General features: G+C 34.1%; 1 protein-coding gene across 1 annotated transcript; it reads left to right on the top strand.

The window, feature by feature from the left end:
• Positions 1–14,390: 14,390 nt before the first annotated feature.
• Positions 14,391–23,397, top strand: SAP (Transducin/WD40 repeat-like superfamily protein). The gene is made up of 3 exons (XM_079012319.1): positions 14,391–14,717; positions 21,783–22,320; positions 22,404–23,397. Exons 1-3 carry the CDS (start codon positions 14,502–14,504, stop codon positions 23,006–23,008), a joined length of 1,359 nt encoding a protein of 452 aa, XP_078868445.1. The 5' UTR covers positions 14,391–14,501; the 3' UTR covers positions 23,009–23,397.
• Positions 23,398–25,020: the final 1,623 nt, after the last annotated feature.

The following is a 25,020-nucleotide window of genomic DNA, read 5'->3' as shown; positions in this document are numbered from 1 at the left end:
ATAATGTTCTTTAAATGATGCTCAAACGCTAAATATTAGGGTTTTGGGGACTAGACACGTACGTTGCTCATATTCCTTTATATGCAGCGCATACGTGCATGGCAACCACGATCATTCCACATCAGTACGCCCAGGGTACATGTCACATCCCCGAACCAGACGGCGGAAACGTCTGAGGGCTCACGTGACTTAAATTGAAATATCATCACAATGAATATACATGAACAACACATACATCACCAACATTACATAGTACAACTGACATTGTTCACATCAAGTACATTGTTTTAACATTACACATCCGTAACATAAATTGTTTGAGAATTTTTCAAAACATAACATCCTAACATACTTCATATTCTTCTTCGGCTTATCTGTTACCTAAGAATACAAGTTATTTTGAAAACGTCAACATATATAATGTTGGTGAGTTCATAAGCATGTTTGATATAAAACTTGTTTGTATCGTTGTAAAACCCAGAAAATCCGATATTTTCTGTACAAAAACTGTTGCGAAAAGATGCGATGATCCCATAAGTGCATGTGTATGTGATTTCAAAAACAAGTAGAAGTGATTGTTATTCAAAATTGATTATCGTATTATAGTTGTTGTGTATAGAAATGAATAATGTTGTTCCCCCCAGAAAACCCGATGTTTTCCGATATAAATAGTATGATAGTATTATGTTATTGTATCGCCACAACGAATAAATATGTTTTCCCCTGATTACTTAGATGTTGTTGGATCTCGATGTGAGTCGTTATAACCATGCATAATAATGACTAGTTTGTCTGTCTTGGCATTCTAGCGAATGCCGAAATTGATTTAAGATTTTGTCACCCTAGACTAGCCGAGTCTAGCTGTAGCGAATAGCTCAGGTATGGGGGAGTCACCCCCGTATAGATCTATACACAAACTCTCGCTCTCCCTCCAGGAGACTCTGGTTATAACTACAGGCTACGACCGACACTTAATAGTGTCACTCGTTATTTCCCACTAAATCCAATTGAATTTGAATAACCTTGTTTATCGACCTAATTTTATGTTTACTTGATTAATCGAGATAATCCTAACAGACGAAGAGAAGAGGGCAGCAGATGCCCACTAATCCTGTATGTTATTATAGGCTGTCGAGTATGAGATGAGTACGTTGGCCCATCATTTGATTTGGACCTTACTAGCAATGCCAACGGGCCACTGAGGGTCAATATCATGTAAAAGCCATTGAGGGTCCCTTAGGTATGTAATTGGGTCACAGGAGGCCCAGTAAACATGTGTGAATATATCGGGCCCAATCAACATGATATTGGGCCACAAAGGCCCAATAGCACATATAGAAGGTATTTGAGCCCTACTTTTGAATCGCTTATGTTTTATCAAGTTTAAGTTCATATTGTTGGTATCTGTGGTATGTTAAATGTTTATTAGCATTAACGAAACATTTTAACGTTTGAAGTATAACGAAGTTTTTATTATATGTATATCTATTTTTAAAACTATGCGTTATAAACTTGATATTTTTAACCCCAAAAGTTATAATCGTTTATTGTTGGAATAGTGTCTAAGGCTGCAACTATATTAGGCAAGTATTTGACCCGATTGTGCATGGTCCTTTTGGGTTGCCTTCACCATAGCAACTTGATAGGATGATTTATTATGAGAGAATAAATATTATTAATATATTATGAGAATAATATAAGGAATAATAATATTGTTATTTGATTAATATAAGTCATAAATTAATTAGTATTAATTTGGTGACTTAAAGAGATTAATTAAAGAAGAGGGTATAAACTGTCAATTGTTTGATAGTTACACTTTAGATTGTAAATCCTTAAGGGATAAGGGATGGACGGATTCTAGGGCTTAGGATAGCTCAAAATCGTCCAAGGCTTATCTAAGGTAAGGATTTGGATTGCTTTAAGGAAAGATTATCCAACTAGGGTTTAAAGGTGAAACCCTACGGAGTCTACAAGTATAAATAGATCCCTTGAGCAAGGGAAATAGGCATCACTTCAAAAGAAGAGAACCCCTGGCCGATTTCTTCCTAACCTCTCTCTCAAATCATCCTCTTTGCTAGTTGGTGTTTGTAAGACATTAGAGGAGTGACAATTGTGACTCTAGAGCTCCAAGACAACAAGATCAAACAAGAGATTCAAAGGTAAACTTCTAGATCTGATTTTGCATTGTTCTTATACCCAATTAGTCATTAGAAGTCTTGGATTCAAAGCATGTTTAATTAGAGAAACCTAGATCCAAGCATTAGGGTTTTGCATGCGCACATAGGAAAGTTCTTATGGCTAAAACCCATCAGTGGTATCATAGCCTAGATTGGTTTCTATTAAATTGTTGCTTGTTTGTTTGAATCTTGTTTGCAAAATTCGAATTTTGTGTCTCTGTGTCATGAACTCGACGAGTCCCATGGTGGACTCGACGAGTTGGCCTGAATCGACGAGTCCAATTGGGAACTCGACGAGTTCGAGCGTCAGGAAGGGCCAGATTCGGGATTTTTTCATATTTATCTTATGGAAACTTGCCTTTATCATATTAGATCAACCTTAATCCGATTTTCTGATATACATGACTATAATCTTGATCTAATTAAAGATATTTATCAACTAATAAAATATTTAATTTCCTTATGTGATAATTAATTAATTATTTTGATTAAATTGGTAATTATCTTGCAAGAAATCTTGAGTAAATCAAATATGGATAATTATGGAATTAATTGTTAATTAAAATTATTTGTTATTTGATCCTCCATGTTTTAAATGTTTAAAACTTGTCCTCAAGTTTTGAAATTTATGTTTTGTGATTAAAAGTTTTAATTTAGACAATTTAAATTTCAAACCCTAGATTTTTTAAAAGTTTAAAATACAACCCTATACTAATATAATATTACAAGATTAATATATATATATATATATATATATATATATATATATATATATAAATATATATATTAATAACTAAAATGCTAGTCTTACCGTTAGTAGACCTCATTCACGAAGCCGATCTATAAGGTGGGTATAAGGTTGCGGCCTATAAAATGGCGCTTAATGGGTGTACACTCACACCCACCGCTTGCTTGATCGGTGGAGGGTCGTTAGTAGAACGTGTAGGATAGGGCAACCTCATCCCCTCATTAAAAGTATAATATGAAATACAAAGTAACTACATGTTTTTAAAATTTCCCAATCTTAGTTACTTTAGGAAAAGTGAATTGATGCAATCCCATGAAATTACACTTTGCACCCTTGCTAAGAAGTTAGTGGAGTGTGTGTGGTTTACTGGCACACTAATTGGTTCTAAGCAAAGGTGGCAAAGGGTGGTTCATTGTTTATCATAGTTCGATGGAGCGTGTGTGGTTTACTGGCACATCGAATAGGTGATCGTTACAATGAAGGCACCATGTGAATTTGCATGGTAATTCACACCCGCTTTGTGATCCTCGGTATCCCAGTCACAAACAAGAGGGGCATATCGAGATTTAAACATGCCATTGAATAGTTTCAATGAATCTCATCCGAACCTAGGAATTCTCAATACATTTAGGACTTAAAGTTATGTTTTTATGGTGGAGAATTAGTGAATCGTCATTCACTTACCTTCATATTATTTGCATGTTAGATTACGGCATCCCTTTTCTAATATGTAAATATTGTTGTTGGATCCTAGCCCTAATTTTTCTTATTGGGTGATAATTAGGGAATCATATTCTAATCTATCTTTGTCCTTTCTATTTGTAGATGTCAAACGCAAACAACGTTGCTGCTAGTTCATTCACATTGATGAGCCTTTGTCAAAAGGTCACCTTCGATGGAACGGACTTTAGCGAATGGATAAGATACATTCGCACTATTGCTCGCTATGAGGATAAGGAGTATGTCCTCGATGAGAAGCTCGAGAAAATCAACCCTGAAATCGCTACTCCGGCTGAAATGACCACTTTTGAAACTCACGAGCGAGATGCAACGAAGGTACATTGCATCATGATAGCCACTATGAACTCCGAATTCCAAAAGTCCTATGAGGACATGTACCCGTACGAGATGCATCAAGACTTATTGGAGAGATACCATCAAAACGCGAGACAAGAGCGTTATGAGATTTTCACTAACATGATTTCCGCTAAGATGGGTCATGGAGAGTCTCTTACCGTGCACCTGCAAAAGATGCAAAGGTATGTCGACCGCCTTCGCAAGTTGAATGTTGACTTTGGGGAAGACTTGGCGATCGACATGGTGCTTCACTCTTTGCCTCCGAGCTACAATCAATTTAGGATGACCTACCACATGAACAAAGAGGAGGTCACCCTAAGCAAACTCCAAGGTCTCTTAAGGGTCGCTGAGAGCAACTTCAAGGACAAGTCTGTTGCACCAACTCCCAATCCGCCCGCTGCTCCTGTCTTGGCTATTGGACAAGGAAAGGGAAAGAAGAGGAAGGCTTCGTCTAAGAACTATCGTAAGGTTAAAGCCCGAGATGGTGCCTCTTCTAGTGGGACCAAAGTTGATCCTACTAAACCCTGCCCTAACCCGAAGGAGGCAGAGTGCCACCACTGCCACAAGATAGGACATTGGAAGAGAAGCTGCCCAGAGTACCTGCAAACCATCAAGGAAGGAAAGATCAAGCCGTCTTTCGCAGGTATATACACAATCAAATCATGCTATTTCTTGGGTTCTTGATACCGGTTGTGGTTACCACATTTGTTCTAATGTGCAGGGACTAAGAAGAAATAGGGATGCGGAGGCTGGAAGAATAAATCTAATCATGGGGAACAGAAGATCGTTGCCTGTGACCAAGATTGGAGTGTATTATTTAGTGCCTAGGAATGGTTTAAGTTTAGATTTGAACAATTGTTGCTATTCGCCAGAAATGGCTAGAAACATCATTTCATTTCATGGTTTGTTTAGACAAGGTTTTAGATTTTCTTTTAATAATGAGAATGGTTCTATTTTAGCTTATCTAAATGGTGTCTTTTATTTTGAAGCTATACCATGTAATGGAATTTATGAAACTGTTATGATTGTTGATAACTTAGGAAACGATGTTTTGAACATAGATTCTTCCAATAGTATGGATAGAGCATCCTTGTGGCATTGTCGTCTTGGACATGTCAACAAGAAACGCATAGCCCAACTCCAAAAGGATGGAGTGTTGGAGTCATTCGACCTTAGGGAAGAGGACACGTGCGATTCTTGTTTACTTGGAAAGATGACTAAGTCACCCTTCACAAGTACGTGTGAAAGGGGTGAGGGTCTATTGGACCTAATACATACCGATGTATGTGGACTGTTTAGATCAACCACGAAGGATGGGAACCGCTTCTACGTGACTTTTACCGATGACTATAGTAGATATGGGTATATCTACTTAATCAAGCAAAAGTCAGAAACTTTTGAAAAGTTCAAAGAGTTCAAGAATGAAGTGGAGAATCAATTGGGCAGGAAAATCAAGATGCTTCGATCCGATCGAGGAGGAGAGTACCTAAGTCTTGAATTCCACGATTATCTCAAGGAGTGTGGAATAGTTTCACAATTGACGCCACCTAGGACACCACAATTGAATGGTGTGGCAGAAAGGCGTAATCGAACCTTATTGGATATGGTTCGATCTATGATGAGTCTTGCTTCACTACCTATCTCTATTTTGGGGGTATGCCTTAAAGACTGCCGCCCATATCCTTAACCGAGTCCCTACTAAGAAGGTTGCCAAATCACCTCACGAGATGTGGACAGGGAAAGCTCCCTCGTTGGCACATATCAAGGTTTGGGGTTGCGAAGCTTTCGTAAGATGAGATACTCATGACAAGCTCGAACCTCGTAGTGAGCGATGTATTTTAATCGGCTACCCGCAAAAATCCTTTGGATATCTCTTCTATAGACCGAAGGACAATGTTGTCTTTGTTGCAAGGAGAGGGGTTTTCCGAGAGCAAGAACTCATAGGCCAAGGAGACAGTGGGAGGCAAATCGAACTTGAAGAGATTCAAGAGTCGATAAATGAAGGAACCTCTACCGCTGGCACTCAACCCGAGGAGGAAACTCCGGTTGAACCGATTGACGAGTCCTTACCTCTTAGACGTTTCGATAGAGTTAGAGTTCAACCCCATTTTTATGGTTTTCATATTACTACCGAAGGGGATACGTATATTAGTGATGGTACACTAATAAATCTTCATGAACCTAATAGCTATAAGGAAGCCATGGCAGGCCCGGAGTCTGTGAAATGGAAAGAGGCAATGGATAGCGAGATCCAATCCATGTATGATAACCAAGTTTGGAATTTGGTTGATTATGTACCCGGACGTAAGACCGTTGGGTGCAAATGGATCTTCAAGAAGAAGACCGAAGTGGATGGAAACGTACACACATATAAAGCGCGATTGGTCGCGAAGGGCTTTACTATAACTCCTAGAGTTGACTATGATGAGACCTTCTCACTAGTTGCGAAGATAAAATCTATTAGAGTGATGCTAGCGATTGCCGCATTTCATGATTATGAGATTTGGCAAATGGATGTCAAGACCGCTTTCCTTAATGGGAAGTTGGCTGAGGATGTTTACATGGCTCAGCCATAGGGGTTTGTGGATTCGAAGCATCCGAATAGAGTGTGTAAGCTTGAGAAGTCCATTTATGGACTTAAGCAAGCATCTCGCAGATGGAATCTTTGCTTTGATGAGAAAGTCAAAGAGTTTGGATTTGTACGAAGCGAAGATGAATCATGTGTATATGTCAAAGCCAGTGGGAGTATAGTAAGTTTCCTCATGTCGATGACATATTACTCATAGGAAACGACATCCCGACTCTGTAGGAAGTTAAGTCCTGGCTCGGGAAGTGTTTCGCTATGAAGGACCTCGGAGAGGCTTCTTATATTTTGGGAATAAGGATAGTAAGGGAGAGAAGTAAGAGACTAATAGGACTTAGTCAGAACACTTACTTAGAAAAGGTACTAAAACGTTTTAGTATGGAAAACTCGAAGAAGGGAGAATTACCGATACAAAGTAATGCCAAGTTGAGTAAGACTCAAAGTCCGAGTACCGAAGCTGAAATAGCAGAAATGAGCCGAGTACCATACGCTTCCGCAGTTGGCTCAATCATGTACGCTATGACTTGTACTCGCCCTGATGTAGCCTTTGCTTTGAGCATGGTTATCAGATATCAAGGAAATCCTGGCAGAGCCCATTGGATTGCGGTGAAGAATATCCTTAAGTACCTTCGGAGGACGAAGGAATGGTTCTTAGTCCTCAGAGGGAGTGATGACTTGAAGGTGCGAGGGTATAGTGACACTAGCTTTCAAACCGACAGGGACAACTACCGTTCGCAGTCGGGCTGGGTCTTTACCCTAAATGGAGGTGCAGTGACTTGGAAAAGTTCCAAGCAGGAAACCGTAGCTGATTCAATGTGCGAATCAGAGTACATTGCAGCGAGCAAAGCGTCGAAGGAGGCAATATGGCTGAAGAACTTCATCGGTGATCTTGAAGTTGTACCCGCCATAAAGGAGCCCATGAAGATTTTCTGTGATAATGAAGGAGCGGTTGCCTTGACCAAGGAACTGAGAGATCATGGTAGATCACGACACATCGACATAAAATACCACTTTATTAGACATCGTGTAGAAGAAGGACAACTCATAGTGAAGAGGATATCATCAGAAGATAACCTAGCAGATCCGCTTACGAAGGGACTGAGTAGGGTTAAGCACTTGCAGCATGCTAGGAGTATTGGACTAAAGGATGATATTAGCATAGATTAGATAGTAGTAGAAATGTGTAATAGATAAATGTAATTAACATTTGATGATTAAATAAATGAGTTTTATTTATGAGTAATGTTACTGTCTTATGTTAATTGTTTAACTATTGTTTCATTTTGCATGTTTTGACTTCCAGAATAATTGAATTTATTAAGAATAATCGAATTATTCAAAATTGTCCACAATCCTTCATGTGTTGGAAGTAGATATGAATGAAGATTGTCATGAATTGGTGCGTAGATTGTCTAAATGGTATTAGACATGGTAAAAGATTGCTACGACGTTCATAAGTGCTTATGAACTGGCTTTGAGCATTGGAACAAACCCGCGCTTGCTGGAATCACCTTATGGAATATGATATATAAAAGGGTGATCGCAAGACGATAATATCATATAGTCTTAAAAGGAGACTTCAGGACATCAGGACATCCCATTGCATAACCGCCTCGATCTTGGCCGGATCAACCAAAATCACATCCTGATAAATGAGGTGCCCTAAGAATTGGACTCTCGTAACCAAAACTCACACTTCAAGAACTTGGCATACAACCATTCTCGCATCAAAACTCCTAGAAGCTCTCGAAGGTACTCCTCGTGCTATTCCCTAGTTTTGGAATACACCAAGATATCATTAATGAAAACAATAACTGATTGATCAAGCATCGACCTACATACCCGATTCATCCAATCCATAAACGTCGCATGTGCATTGGTGAGCCCAAACAAAATCTCCACGAACTCGTAATGACCATAACGAGTATGAAATGCGGTCTTCTCCACGTCATCCTCTCTAACCCTCATCTGATGATACCCTTACCTCATATCGATCTTGGAGAACCAAGATGCACACTACAACTGATCAAAAAAATCATCAATCTGTGGAAAGGGATAACGGTTCTTCACCTTCAACTTGTTCAGCTCCCTATAATCAATGCACATTATGTGCAAACCATCATTCTTCTTGACGAACAATATCAGTGCTCCCCATAGCGAACTGCTCGGTATGATGAACTATTTGCCTAACAGTTCTTGAAGCTGAGAGGACAACTCCTGCATCTACGGCGGTGCCAATCGGTATGGTGCTTTGGGAATCGGAGCTGAACCTAGAACCAAATCAATCCTGAACTTAACCTGCCTCTCGGGAGGCACACCAGGTAAATCCCTTGGAAACACATCATAAAACTCTCTAACGACTGGCACATATGAAACCGATGCCTGCTTCCTAGCCTAGGTATCAAACAAAAAGGCAAGATATCCCATACAACCATGCTAAATATAGTGCCAAGCCCTGTCCGTCGAACAAAAACCCGATCCAATCCTGGTACCCTCTCCATAGATGAACAGTTCTCCCTTACTCGGGGTTTGAACTACCACTCGTTGAACCTCGCAGTCTATCATAGCACCAAACCTACCCAACCAATCCATCCCTACTATCACACATGCATCCCATATGGGGAATATGAATTAAATCAATTGGATAAGGTGCCCCAAAAATCTCCAAAACACAACCCTGATAAACCCTGGATGCAGAAACCCCATGCTCGTTGGTGATGGAAACCCACAACGGACACTCTAACTCCCCAATAGGCATTTCAAACCCCCTACTGAACATTTGGGATACAAAATATAGACTCTCACCCGATTCAAAAAGCACATAGGCAGACAAAGAGTTCATTACGAAGGTACCCAATAGAATCATAAACATAACCATATCATAAAATAACTCGACATAATTTAAATAGAAACATACCAGTAACGACATTTGGCACCGCCCTGGCTACCTCGACGGTAAGCTGGAAAGCACGACCTCGACCCCTCAGGGGCTCCGCCCTACCCTTACGTCTATCAGTGATACTCAGTGTGGCTGACACTGTGTAACACCCGCAGAATCGGGCTAGTCAATTTAGAGATAGTAAGCACTAAAATTGACTTTTTGATAAAAGATTATTTAGCATAAATATTAACTAAAGTTATAGTGTATATCATTAAGATTTCGTACATATAAAGAACACTAAAATCTGACATATAACAAAGAAGTTATGACCCGTCGAAGTTTTGCGATTAAACCGCCACGGCTCCACGTATCGTAAAAAAAATATTTTTTAGCCTTATCAACCTAAACAAAAGTCGTAGTAGACGTTAAACCGAGATCGTGCATATACAGAACGTCCAAATCAGACTTCGTTTGAGGAAGTTATGATTTTTCTAAGATCTTTCATAGCAGTATACAACCCGGAAATCAAATTTTAGATTGATCAATTTTTAGCTGACACAACCTAAAGGAGTATCAAAGATCTTGTTAATAGGAGCTCAACGATATAAATATAGTTAAAAACGGACGTCGGATGACAAAATTATGAATTTTTAACGGACTTTAACTGTCTAAGCCTGTTAAAATATAACTTTAAAAATAAAGTCAAATTAGTTAATGAAGTCTAAACGAAAGTTTTAGATCACGTCGCTACCTACGTGTGGATATAAAGAACGTAAAATACGGAGCTCGTATGTGAAATTTACGGATTTTACAAGATAATTAATTTTGGGCTAAACCTGCCAGTGATACGTGGCACAATCTGAGCCGCACCATCTTCCCCAAGGTTTGGAACAAGATGGCGACAAGTGGCATGCGAACGCCCCACGTTCAGCTCTTGAACGCCCCGCGTTTGTGAGATTTCTAGCCTATAAATAGAGCTTGTTTTTCACTAATTTCTCCACACCTATCTAACCATTCTCTCTCAAACACCCCAATCCCTCTAAGCCTTTCCCTAGCACCTTCTAGGTGTTAGTAGCGAGTCCCGGAGCACCAGAAGGCCCCGAGAAGAAAATCTTTCGGCTCAGACGTTCTGCCCGTGCAGAGTCCGGTTCCTCGCTAAATCCCCTTGTAAGTGAGTTATGCTTACCATACTTTAAGTATAACTCATGTTTAAGTGCGTTATCGTTATTATGAACCTATAAAAGAGATTTATCAGTGATTCAAAGTCGTCATATTGATTGATCTACTTACGGGGATGATGTCTAGGTTGTGATTCAGTGAGGTGTTTAAAATGAGATTTCCAAACAGCATACTTCGTATACCAAATGGACCCTACCTCCGATATAATCCTACCTGGTTGTTCCTTACTTGATAAATCATGAAAGTAGACTTTGATTTCATGATAAATCTAGACTAATAATTAGTCGCAATAAATAATAAACTAAAACTTAGTGATAATAATACTAGGTTTTGTCAGCGGAAAAGACAATTGTTAGAAGCGAAACACTGCCCAAATTTCGAGTCATCACTTTAACAAGTGAGTGCATAGTTACTTTCATCGTAAACATAGATATGAAGTATTTACTATTAATATATGATATATGTGATTATTATCTGTGTTCCTCATATCTATTCTAGATGAACGATTTATACATGCTTTACGTGATTTAAACTGTATATGTATCTTTATACCTATAAATATATTGGGTAAAGATGGGTAGATGAATGATGAGAAATGAAAGATGATATAGATGATGAGAGGTGAAAGATGATGAGAAGCCTTGACTTTAACGCTGATCCAGTCATCTAGCATAATATAGATGACAACCACAGACTATTCTAGATAGCCTGGTGGAACGCTAGCAGACTCTCAACCTGTAGGTGTTTTTTGAACTACATGTTCACCAGATGTACTCTAAAAATCCCGGAATCTGCACCTAATGGATAATACTGGCAGCTGTGCCTAATAGATAACAATGACAATTGTGCCTAATAGATAACAATGGCAGTTGTGCCTAATAGATAACATCGTCAACTATGTACTTAGTGTCTGTTAGATAAACCCTAGCAATGATACACTTCGTGTCTATTCCTTAGGACAATCCTGAGGAATGAATGAATGAAGAATATATGATTCTTAGGGATGATCCTTAAGAATAAAGAAGATAATGGGGATGAGAAATTGAGTTAATTGTTTGATTATTAAAAATAATAATTATATTATTATGGGTTGAAAACCCTATGTACTCACCAGGTTTTCAAACCCGACCCACTCAATTTATTTTTATCACATGTATCGATGCTAAGATACATTACACCGAGAGATTAAAGGAGATGTAATTCATTCGTGTAAATCAATGTAAGGTCTGTTTATGCTTATGTTTCTGTATTGACGATTACATCCCAATGTTTTAATATAAATAAAATACATTTCTTTTAAAATGCTTTGATAATATATTTATCATATTTTGGGGACAAATTCCGTAATAATATTCTTCAAAAATGATACTCTGATTTTAAAATAAGCATAAATAAATTTTTTAAAAATAACCGTGAATTTGGGGATGTCACGTTGGAGCTTGAGCCGACCTCGCAACGAGCAAAGGACAATTGGCCTTCACATTGCCAACCTGCTCGCAGTAGTAGCAAATTCGGGTACTCGGTTTTAGGGCCTACTGACGATAGTCCTTAGCATAATGCCCCTGCTTGCCACATTTTGTATAAAAACTATCATATACATATAAATATGAAATAAATACATATTTATACTTAGTAAGAAAATACCAAAAACATTTATTTTTTGTTTTGGTTGATGAATCACCCAAAAAATTAAAAAAATGTTTCGTTTATATATACTTTACCATATAAATATGTATATATATATATATATATATATATATATATATATATATATAGATATATATAACTAAACACATATTTATAATTAGTAATATGTATATCTTTTATACAATATAAAACTTATAAATAGATATTTTTATCTTTATATATATATATATATATATATATATATATATATATATATATATATATATATATAATATTTTTAAATAATAAATACAAGTAAATATACTTTTAAATCTATAAAAATATTTTTATACATTTAAAAAAATATTAAAAATATATAAAAACAATAATAATAATAATAATTATTATTATTATTTAATCGATCTTAAATAAACATTTTACTTTAAAAAAAACAAACTATCTAAAATCTACTCCTAATTACCACTTATGTCTCCTAATAGACTTGAACTCGTGACCTCTCATTTGAGTGGATCACTCATTACCATTAGGCCAAATGTTTTTTTTTGTAACATTTCACTAATATATGGTTTATGACTTTCAAATTAACCCCGTAAACTCAAATTTCAAGCAACATCAAATGATATCATTACATAACCAAGGACTTTTTGATGAAACATTAATTATAATTTCAATATAAGTTGAAATACCCAAGCCGGATCAAAAACTACAAAATAATGTCGTTCTTTTTTGTATAGATTTAATTGATTAAACATTTTAATAATATAAATTTAGTTTATGGGAGGCTAAACAAATACTTCATTTTACTATATAGATACCATATTAAATTTGGAAGGAATGATAATACTCATAGCATATGGGCAATTTTTTTATTGACAGATAAGTTTTTTTATTGACACGTAAGCTTAACATATATATATTGAAAAAGGTTGAGAGTAGTAGTGTATGATTTTAAATCAGTTTTATTATGAAAAAGAAAAAAGGAGAAAATAAAATAAAATAACAATAGCCGATCAAAACTCATCATCTCAATTTTTCTCTCCTCTCGTTATACCAGTGGTGACTGTTTTTTACGTGCTATTTATTTTTTCTAAAAAAACCAATTCTGACACTTATTGCTGCGCCGCGCAACACACGCATATCACTTGGCCATTCGCAATTGTTTTTATTTCACATGATTTCTAACTTAAAAACTGTTGTGCGTGTGTTGTGTGGCGCAACATTAGACCATCTGCTTCATACCTTACTTTAACTTATTGCAGCAGTCTGCAGACGTTAAAAAATAAACAAACTTTTTATTATATGTTGTATCCATTTGATCAATCTTTTCTGCTATAGAGGGTTGCAGAAGTAATCCGCAAACTTCAGACATTTTTACTTCTAAAAAACAACCAACACCTTAGCAAGGCCCTTAGCGAGCCTCGGGTGTGGCGTTTGGCTTGTGCTAACGAGGGTCTTATCGACCCCATTCCCAACAACCTAAATTATTCAATTACTTTTATTGGTTTAAACCAAAAAACTATATGAAAAAACCAAACAGTCATATTTTTGAAAAACCAAAAATTGAGCCTATTTCTAAAAAACAACATTTTTTTTTCTGTATAAAAAGCAAATCTAAACTGAATCGAAAAACTTCAAAACTATGTTTTTTTTTTATTATTTTTAAATTTTTTTTTATATAAGTTCAATCGATATATTTTTAAAATAAAGCAAAATAATATACAAAACTTTTATACCTTTATATTTAAAATTAAATAATAAAATGCCTTTACGTTGTCTTGTATTTATTTTTATTAAATACGTATATTCTTTAAATTTAAGCGACATTAATGAATATGATACAATAACTGCATCAAATCCATGTATTCACATACGTACTTTCACTTTATGCTGAATCTAAACCTTTATTGCTTTCTCACTTACTTTATTGATCACAATAATGATAATATTAATACAAATAACAAATTGACAAAACCAAATATAAAAATATAAATTTTATAATTGGTTTATTACATAGTAAAATGTATTTAAATGGTAAATACATTGCGTATTGCCAAAAAACTAATTTCTTTCACATATATATACACACGCAAAGGCTATTGTGCCTCTTGGGCCCCTCCTCCTCCTCCTCCACTTGAATTTTCTGGTAAACTTTTCCGTTACATTTTTCTTTCTCTGTGTAAAACTGATAACAAACAAACAAACCACATGTCAACGACCTCGTCTTCTTCGTCACACGACGGAGGAGACGGTGGAAATGGCGGTGGTGGAGAGTTTGAAGGACCATCGCATTCTCGTCAACGCTTCAACAACGCCGTATGGCCGGAGCCTTTCCTTGAAGCTTTAGCTACTCAAATCGCGATCGACGCCGCTCTCTCATTCGGTCGCCTCGCCGTTGCTCCTGCTCTAACTAATCTCTTTCAGGTAAAATCTCATCGCATCGTTGTTTCAATCGTTTTAGAGGTTTACATTAGTCAATGTTGGTGCATCAGGTGAATCATATGTTGCAGGTTTTGAATTTTTTTTAACTAATGTGCATAATCGATCATTGAACTAAGCACTGTTTTTTTGCGATTATGGTTCATCATTCATCATTCATGCAGAGCATTTTCATTGCTTATATTGCTAGCTTTTTATCACTACTGTTTGATCTTCGTTTTGATTTTAGACATAGAAATAGTATTTCAAAGTGAAAAGCATCTTCGATTGAACATGAAAATTACGTAAACAAATAGTGATCGATGTTCGTAAAAAGTACACAATCTCCGTCAACTTCAAATTGTTCCACGTTTCCAACTGTTTGATGAGTATGATTCAGAACTAAGAATTAATTTTTCTGCAAAAAGTGAAAGAGAAAAACCTAATTTAATAGCGTTTTCAAATGTGTTTGTTCAAAATTCTACACTAATTTGCCATTTCTTTCTTGTAATCTGAAGCTTCACCTCTGTTGAAAGCAACAATTAATTTTTTCCTAGGCTGGTATAGTATGGTCAGATCAAGGAGAGGGGTTTTCCTTCTGTTTTTATTCAATGATTTGATGCAGAAATTTGGAATGACATTGAGTTGAGTTCCACTGTTTCAGCATGGGCATATACCATTAAAAAAAAAAATTCCATCGGACCAATAGCTTATATATCTTCTGTTATTTTATTTCTATATCTTCTGTTATATTATTTCTATATTAAGAAAATTGAGAGTTCTACTTTTAGTAAAAATGAAACAAACCCTAGAGAATTATTTGTAAAAAAACTTTAACCAAATGAAAAAAAAAAATGTAAAACTCGTACACCCCTTTAATGCGTTCTTCTTTTAACAAGAGAAGATGTATATTAGGTCGTTTTTATGTTGTACTAGTTCGTATTAGGTCTCTGAGCACAGATCCTTCTGTTGATCTACTTGTATACTTTATTTATTTCCTGTACTATATAACATACACATATACCAAGCTTGTAATGATTTTACACCCTTTTCCTTTCCAAAAATACTTCATCTTTTGAAGTAATCAAAAATATAATATTCTTATTATAATATAATATAATAAGAATATTACAAAAGTACAAGAAGAAAAATACTTAGTGCTTTTGAAGTAATCAAATCAAAAATATAATATTCTTATTATATTATATATTATATAATATAATAAAAATATTACAAAAGTATAAGAAGTATAACGTATAATGTTTTATAACAAATTAAAGCATTGTAATTAGATGATTTGATACTTATTTATGATTATCTTTAAAAGAAATGAAATGATGGGGGGGTTCGGCGTGACATGTGTGGGATTTGTAGGGTTAATTAATTGCAAGTTGATAGATGGGAAGGTGCAGGTTAGTCTCTTCTTTCCAAAGAGAGACAATACTTTTTTCTTTTTTTTGGGGGAGCTTTTTGCCACTACTTTCTTGGGAATGAAAGAATAAAAAAGTTATTCAAAGCCTTTTGACAATATAGTTTTTGGCCATTTCCACTCAGGATCATAACCCAAGAGACGTTTTTGTCTTTTTCATTTTTAATGTAATTATTTATAATTATATATAGGTTATAGTAAATATTTGAACCATAAAATAATTTAAAGATTATTATCCTTTAAGCATGGAATCACTCATTTGTAAAGATACAGCTTAAAAAAGATGCATGCAATAAATAGTTTATTGAAAAAGGATGAGAACTTTTAGAAAGTGAGGTCAAAAGTTTGACTATAGATCTATCTCCAACACAAAATAAGACCCACACTTTGTCGCTTTCATATAAATTTGGCATTTATCCCCATTTGTTGCTGCCTTTTTGCCTTTTTGTGTTGTTTTTGGGACACACGAAACAGAATGGATGTTTATTTTATAGTTTATTATCATACGAGTATGTTATTATTATTTATTTATTTATTTATATTTAAGTATAATATATAAGGTGAAAGCTACGGTTTTTATATATCATCCGGGGTTGTACTTTATTTTTGTACCTTATGTTCCTGTCCCCCATCCTTCGTTTGATTTTATAGGACTCCTATCCTATGCTATACTGATTTTCTTTTACCAAATGAAATATTCTTTATAAACATAAAGTTGGATTTGACTATACATACAAAGCTTAAATAAAAAAGTACACATACTAAAAATATAAAAACCCATATCTAGGAACATCAAAAACTTTACACCTATAAGAATGGAAGTAGAAACTAGGATTTATCCTTAGAAACCTTAGAAAAATAAAAAAGTCTCAACTTTTGTTTTTTAAACAGAAAAGTCATGATTATCAGATTTTTCGTGGTTAATCTGTTATTTTCTTTGAAGAATTTCGAAGGCTTTAAGAACTTGGGACCTTTATGTTGAAATATAAAAGTTGTGATTTTTCTAAAAACTAAGACAAAATAGTTGGATTTTTGGAACACTAACATTAATGTTAGCAAATCATGCCATAAGGAAAGGTTGCACATTGTTTAGGTAATACATGGTATGATGGAATCTATTAAATGAATGGAATTATTCAAATACATTGAAATTATAAAAGAAACTGTTTGTATCTGTCAATATGTAATGTAATGGACAATTTTTGAAGGACATTTTTACTTTTCATTATGTTAAAAGAGAAATTATATATCTTTCTATTTATAATCATATTCATTTGAAATAAATCCATTTAAAATAATAACAAGTGTATTAAAATATAATTAATATTATCCAAATATGTCACTGTTTTACATGGATAGATAGGTATCCTTTTTTTTTTTTTTTAATAATTCCATGGAAATTACAACGTTGCTTATTTTTATTTTTGTAAATTCTAATAGAAACAAATACATCTTTATTAAAAAAAACCTATATATATCAACTTCATGATCATTAAATAGCTCTCATTTTTTGAATCCACAAAATTGAGTTACTTTTCTTGTTAATATATATAGGCAACATGTCATAAATGTTAGTATTTGAAAAGGAAAAACCCCTCAATAAACTTTTGACTTTTGTTTACTAGTAAAAGATAACACATGTAAATAAAAAGAATACCAGCAGCTTTTTCACAGTCCAAAATTGTACATAAGACTTTTCTTTTCTCCCAATTAGATGTTAAATTTTCTGACATGCATGTGTCCTTTTAACATAACCATTTTTTGAACTTCATTATCTTAACTAAACTGTATAATTATATTATAAGTTTTTAACATGCAAATAACACTCCCTTATACATCGTAAATAAAAGAGTGTCGATTTTATTTGAATTTGAATATATATATATATATATATATATATATATATATATATATAGAGAGAGAGAGAGAGAGTTAGAAAGATTATTATATAGGGAGAGAGAGTGAAAGAAAGAGTTGTGAGGATTTTTATGAGGGTGGTTGATGAGTACGACTAATGAATAGTGAGTGCAGTAGTAGAGGGATGCAGTCCTGGGTTTGATGGTGTACTTAATGTATAAATAAGAAGCAGAATAAGAGGACAAGACGAAACGATAGTTAAAGTTAAAAAACATTAAAAAAAAAAAAGAAAAGGAAGGAGCCTACTCCTACTAGGCCTACGATTAGGACATAGGTATATAGGTCTCAGGTGATCTACAAATGCTTATACAATACAGCAACAAAAGCTGTCTTTTCTTATTCCCCGAGTATTACTTCTGACTCTCTTTCTTTCTATTTCTCTCTCTAGGTTTTAATATAGACAAAGAATTTGTTTCATTAAAGCAACTCTTCCTCCCATTCCCATCATATTGTGTCTCTCGCTCTTTTTTTTTTTTTTTTTTTCTCTTACTAGCTTTCTGCATGCCTGTATTAGCGCATGAACTCTCTATCTCTCTCTGTCATAGGATATATCCCCCATGCTGCTAAAGTCTTTCTATCTTATCAATTCCAATTTTGTTTTCTTTTTCTTTTCTCCACTATATATTATAATAATTTCTAAAAAGGAGTATCTTACTCTTTTAATTAATTCTATTAGGCCCCACTAAACTTCATATATATACTGATTCATGACTACCATGATTTAAACCGGTCAACAATCTTTTTTACTAATAGTATTTTTCTTATAATAAACATGTAATTAGTTCCTTAAGTGAAAAGAAAATTAATAGACCTTATAAAATGTAAATTGTAGAAGAAACTATGTTCATGGCCCTATTTTTTAGTGAAAAGTATGTATAAAGGAGAGAGTATTTGTAAAGTATTTAGTTAGTTTTATTTATAATGCAAAACTAGTACAAAATGAAAACATTAATTAAGAACGTCAGCGGTCCTAACACTATTTTCTTCGCAACAAATAACACGAACTTGTTTAGATTTCACATTTCTCTTATTCTTTTTGTTTATTATTAAACAAATATAACCGAATAAATATTTTGGATATAAGTAATTCGAGTTAGTTATATAATTAAAACAAACATTTTAAAAATAAAAAAAGACCTAAATATATGCTTCAATTTTTATTTTTTAAAAAAAAAAAAATTTAATTATAACTATCCAATTAATATCCTAGCAACCTGTCATTGTCATTATCATATATTGATAACCAATGATATATTTTAGCATAAGTTTCCTCCCTATCTCTATATGCTTCTTTGGTCCCATGGCACTATATAACTTGTATTGGTCCCATTGCACTTATATAAGTTGTTGGGAAATGGGGTTGAAAAGGGAGTGTTGATGATCAAATCATTTGGATAGTTGTAAAATCCGTTCATCACTTTACTTGAAATCAATTTTCTCCATGTTATTACTAGTTGGCAATCCACAAACAATTCCCCACAATAATTGTAAAATGAACAGTTAAATTCTTAGCCATAAGAAAATACACAAAATTGTATTTTGAATAGTCAAAGTAATCCATAAACAATTCCCCACATTAATGGTTTTCGATGGTTTGAGAGCGAATTCTCGATATGAAAACTGTCCATGAAAAGGCAACGTAACTGTTTTTGTAACACATCTTCTTAGATATCAAACTCATCTTATACAAATGTGCAATACAAATCACTAGATTTGAATTCAATAACTTGATAATCCCTTTTAATAGTCATATATATTCGAGTTAACATTAAATGACTAGACAACACTAAAAGCATCAACAACTTGAGTTTTATAGTTCCTTTTGCATATTCATAGTTTGCATGAGGACTATGAAACACAAGTACATCAAAACTGTTAGTTTGAAATCTAGGCTTGGATGTAGAATTAATAGTTAAAATTTTAAAATTTGGAGAGTAGTAGAATTTTGTGTTAACAGTTTTGAATTCTAAATTTGAAAAAAATAATGAGTCGTTGGTAGAACACAAATCTCTCACAAAATTAAAGATGCTTTTGCAGAACATAAATTTATATGGTGTTTGGGATTTTGCTTATTTCAAAGTGCTTGTTGGGATTGTTATGGTTTAATAATGGTAATCAGAAAATATCTCGAATTTAAATTCTAAAGTTTTTGTAACAACTTTTTCTAAACAAATTTATAAAAGTTTGTTTTTCTAAAAAAACATGAATATAGAATGAAAAATAAAATAGTTTCTGAGATTAAACGTTGTTAAATTTATTTTGTAACAACTTTTTCAAACCAAATTTGTAAAACTTCATAAATTTAAGAGGTATTTATGAAAATCTACAAAAGTTTGTGAAAAAAATATATGTGGAATATTTTTTGTTTTAAAAATATAAAATGAAAAATAAAGTAGTTTCTAAGATTAAACGTTGTTAAATTTATTTTACACCCTAATCCATATCTTAATAAAACAATAACTTTAATATTCTTTTGACATGTATCACTCTAATAAAATTTTTCATTAATATTATGTGAAATTAGGTATTAGTTTATGAGTAGATTATATTTAATATTCTTTTGACATGTATCACTCTAATAAAAATTTTCATTAATATTATGTGAAATTAGGTATTAGTTTATGAGTAGATTATAATATTTGTATTTGTCGGTTAAAAAAATATTATGCCATGTGTCTCGTAGATATATTAGACAAATAATTATCACAATTAATGACGATAATGTTTTAAATAATAAAATTTAATCTTTTTATAGAAACATTTACTTTTTTTAATTGTATGTTAAATTTGAAGTTATAAATAATTTTAACATTTTGGTATATTTCTTAATTAATAATTTATTTAAAATTATTTATTTATACTAATTGATTAATAAGTATAAATTTTTATTAAGAAAGTTTAATTAGTTTTGTAACCTTTGAAAGGTTTTACGGATATAAACTAGTAGCGGAATAACAAAGAGAGTGTGTTTGAAATTGGTTAAGTTATTTTTCGCATATTATTATTATATATTGTCAAACACTAAATAATAAATTATTAACTTATTATCTTTAGAGTTTAGATACGTATAAATTATTGATTTTCTTTTTAGTTTCATATTGACTCCATGATTGATCTTTTTAGTTTCATATTCACAAGGAAAAAATTGAAATACATAAGTTGTTTTAAACCGATACTCATACTTCCTTTTAGTTTTTTAGTTTTAATAAAGTGTGTTTGAAAATGGTTTAAGTTATTTTTCTTATTACACATATTTTTATATATTGTCAAAAACTAAATAATAAATTATTAACTTATTATGTTTTGATAGAGATAAATTAATGATTTTCTTTTTAGTTTTTAGTTTCATATTGACTCCATGATTTTTTCTTTTAGTTTCATATCAACACGGAAAAAATTGAAATACATAAGTTGTTTTAAACAGATATCCCATACTTCCTTTATTTTTAGTAAAAATGTTGTAGTGATTTGGCAAAAGAAACTTCACAACAGTTTCCAAAATTTGTTGAAATGAACCTTGTTATTTAAAAAAAATCTATTCCTAAAAATAAATAATTATTTTGTTGTTCCAAATTATTTAATTTCATCCTATATAATATTACTAACCACAAACCACAATGGTCTTCCTAATGCTTCATTTTATGTTGGATTTATATTCCAATAGTGCCTCGTGTTTGTTAATTATTATACGATATTTTAGATATTATTTTATGTGACTATTGCAGGTTTGTAGAACATGGCGAACTGTCTCTCAGTCTGACCTCCTATGGCAGAACCTAACCCGACGAATCTGGCATCGACACCACCTCCTCCACCCCACCTGGCACGAAGAATACATTTACCGCCACCGAACTGCCAGAAACTTCCGTCTCCGGCGGTGTATCTACACCACACTCCACTTCCCTCCAAACGACGACAACAACAACGAAGGCCTCTCCTGCCACCGCCTCGCCCTCTCCGACTACCTCCTCGCCGCAGGTTTTTCCGATGGCTCAGTCCGCCTCTTCCACCTCCCCACAAGGTTCCACCTCTCCACCTTCCACCCACACCAACGCAACCATCTCGGCCCCTTCTCCCGCGCCGTCTGTGGCCTCTTCTTTTCCGATGACCGTCTAATCTTCGCCTCCCTCGACGGAGATATCCACGTCGCATCTATCAACGTTCCCGGCGCCACACGGCGGGCACACTTGGGTGACGTCGTCACCGACGGCGTCCTTGTCGATTTCGCCGGTTGTAACCAGTGGTGGATCGGCCTTTACGCAGGTAATTCAAATACATTCTTTTTTCAATTCCTTCACTACAATCAGATTAATATCTCGAATTTAAAAAAAAAAATCAATTCTTAGGTCTTCCAGATCGTGCATTTCACGTGCGAAATGGTAACACGGAAGAACTTGTATACATCGGAGGCACATTAACCAACCCGGACGCTGTAATCGGGTGGAGGTTACTGAACGATCTGACGGAGCATATTGGCCGGATCAGAATCGCAAGTCAAGATCTGGCCGTTGGTTTCACGAGCAGTAAAGTTTTAGTATTTGATCTAAGAAACCAGATAACTTTACGGGAGGAGGAGGTTATGAGACGTATAAATGTTGGGGAGGAGGAGGAGGAGCTTGTGGGAGATATAAATGTTGGGGCTGCTGATGCGTATGATAAAGCGCTTGTGTTCGTAAATACTAGGGGTGTAGCTAACGTACGCCATGTGAGTAGTTTGGAGGAGATTTGTAGGTTTCTGGCTAGAGGTGCCTTGTTGGGTTGCATGAATGGTGGGTACTCGTTTATTAGTACTAGGGGTGGTATTAGGGTTTGGGAGTTGGATCATGGGGAGTATTTGTACATTTGTAGAGAGAGGATAGGGGATATCACAGCTATGGTTGCTGATGAGAGGTATTTGGCGGCCTGTGGTAGCGATAACACTATTCACTTGTGGGACTTTGGAGCACGGTAATAGCTGTAGACTTGTCCACTTTCGTGGACATATAACTGTCTGACCACATGAAGATGGTTTGGTTTCATCTGGTCAGACGTTTATAGTTGTAGACTTATCGTAAGTCTACAACTATCGACTTGCATGATATTGGTGTTGGATGTATTCGAGTAGGGTTTGATTTTGTTATGGTTTGACATTTGAGATTGCTGGTATAGTTATTATTATTAGTTAATGAATGGTGTAGTCATGTGGTCGTAGTCGTAGGTAGGTTATATGCATTTTGCATGGTGAAGAATTGGTGATGGTTAGGTTTTAATTTCAGAAAAGTCTTGCCTTTGTGTACATTCATTTTTAGAGATTTGTCATTTGTTTGCTTTTCCATTCTAATTACAAACGCTTTCCATGTTTTTTTTTTGTCTTTTTTATATTTGCATCCAGTCTAATCAGTCTTAATCCTGAAATGCAACATAAGAAACTACTGATAACCTTTCCGTTTCATCTTTCACGTTAAGATTAACATTTCTTATCCATCACTAAAAGACATTAAACATGAAAAGTCTTTCTGCCATGCGGAATTCCCCATTTACCAAACTTTTAAAACATAACAAGTTGACCAAATGAATGAGGTTAATATAAATGACATATAGACATTAACATTATCAATAATGTCATTCCTCTAAATTCTTCATGTAACTACGTGCATCTCTTGGTTTGCATTAGTATGTCTTATCAACCCAACACTTGTCAAAATAAAATGCTACGTTAGGAAGCTTAGTGAGTTGAATAGGGGTTATAAATCTCAAAATTATATATAAACAATGAAAATATAAGTAATCTAACAAATATAAATGTCCTTTTTAACAATTTTTTATTTTGGTAAAATGACTATATTGTACGAAACATGGTATTTCAAACATGGTATTTCAAAATTCCGGACTTTTTATGTTAATTTCAATTTATGTTGGTCATTTGTAGTATGATCATCATGTGTTTAATTGTGGTTTAGTTGTATTTTCTAACTTTATACGATTATTAGTGAAACTAACTCATATATTTCCAATAAAACAAAAAATGTAATGCAAAAACTAGTAATTATAAAAACTCAAATATGTTCAAATAATAATATAACACACAAATGGACCCCACTTTTTTCGTGTACCCCATGCAATGTGCAAATTGCCTTCGATATGAGTTGACCCGGGTCTTGGTGCAACCCTACGCACGAATTGATCAATGACAACCCTTTCTAGGAACCAACATAACAAAACTTCATAATCCATTTTATCGCAAGACTTTATGATACGTTTTTTCCATTCACAAGGTTGAGTGTGAAAATCTCTAAGGGGATTACATATTTGGATTTGGTACCCTAATACTTGATAGCCATAAGGAGTTTGTAGATATGTCCTCAAATAATTATAAACCAAGATGCATATTTTTAAAAATAGTTGTTAGCCTAGTAACCATCGTATATAGGGAGAGTGGACATCTGGAAATCCAAAACAGTCAAAAACTAGTGGGCAGTTTGTATAATAATAAGGATGTTTAGTTGCACAAAAGTTTGAAAACAACATATAATGATATAACATTTTCTTATAAGTGACTATTACTCAAGTAATGTAATTAAAACAAAATACATAATATTACACTTTGACTTAGCGAGGTAAAGAGACCCATAAGCCATATCATGTCAATCCTAAAACCAGTGTTGAAAGTTGTTGGTAAAAATGTCAACTGAGCATGATCCGACCTTCACTATGGAAGCAAGGAAATCCAGAGCATGATATGTTGTCGGTCAACACATGTATACAGTAGATTAATAGAGTAATAAACATAACTAAATGTTTAGTGTATAATTATTACATATGTAACACCTATTTTTCATAATAGGTATCAGGGTGTTAGTGTAATTTGTTTATAGGATATGTAAAAGGAATAAGCAAAGGATTTTTTCTCGAATAATTCTACAAATTGATGGGTTTTTAGCATATAAACATCCCTATATGAGCATGCAACCCTAATTGTTGGAT

The sequence above is a fragment of the Lactuca serriola genome, chromosome 7 (assembly GCF_051521515.1).
Source record: "Lactuca serriola cultivar US96UC23 chromosome 7, Lser_US96UC23_V15, whole genome shotgun sequence".
Lineage (NCBI taxonomy): Eukaryota > Viridiplantae > Streptophyta > Magnoliopsida > Asterales > Asteraceae > Lactuca > Lactuca serriola.
Note: the sequence above shows the minus strand (reverse complement) of the source record. Positions and strands in the feature narration are given on the sequence as shown.

What these genes read in the sequence shown, in the direction of transcription:
- SAP (XM_079012319.1), top strand. Translation starts at nt 14,502, where the DNA reads ATGTCAACGACCTCGTCTTCTTCGTCACACGACGGAGGAGACGGTGGA. An exon ending in CTCTAACTAATCTCTTTCAG is followed by an intron (nt 14,718 to 21,782) that starts GTAAAATCTCAT and finishes TGACTATTGCAG; the next exon opens with GTTTGTAGAACATGGCGAAC. An exon ending in GTGGATCGGCCTTTACGCAG is followed by an intron (nt 22,321 to 22,403) that starts GTAATTCAAATA and finishes ATCAATTCTTAG; the next exon opens with GTCTTCCAGATCGTGCATTT.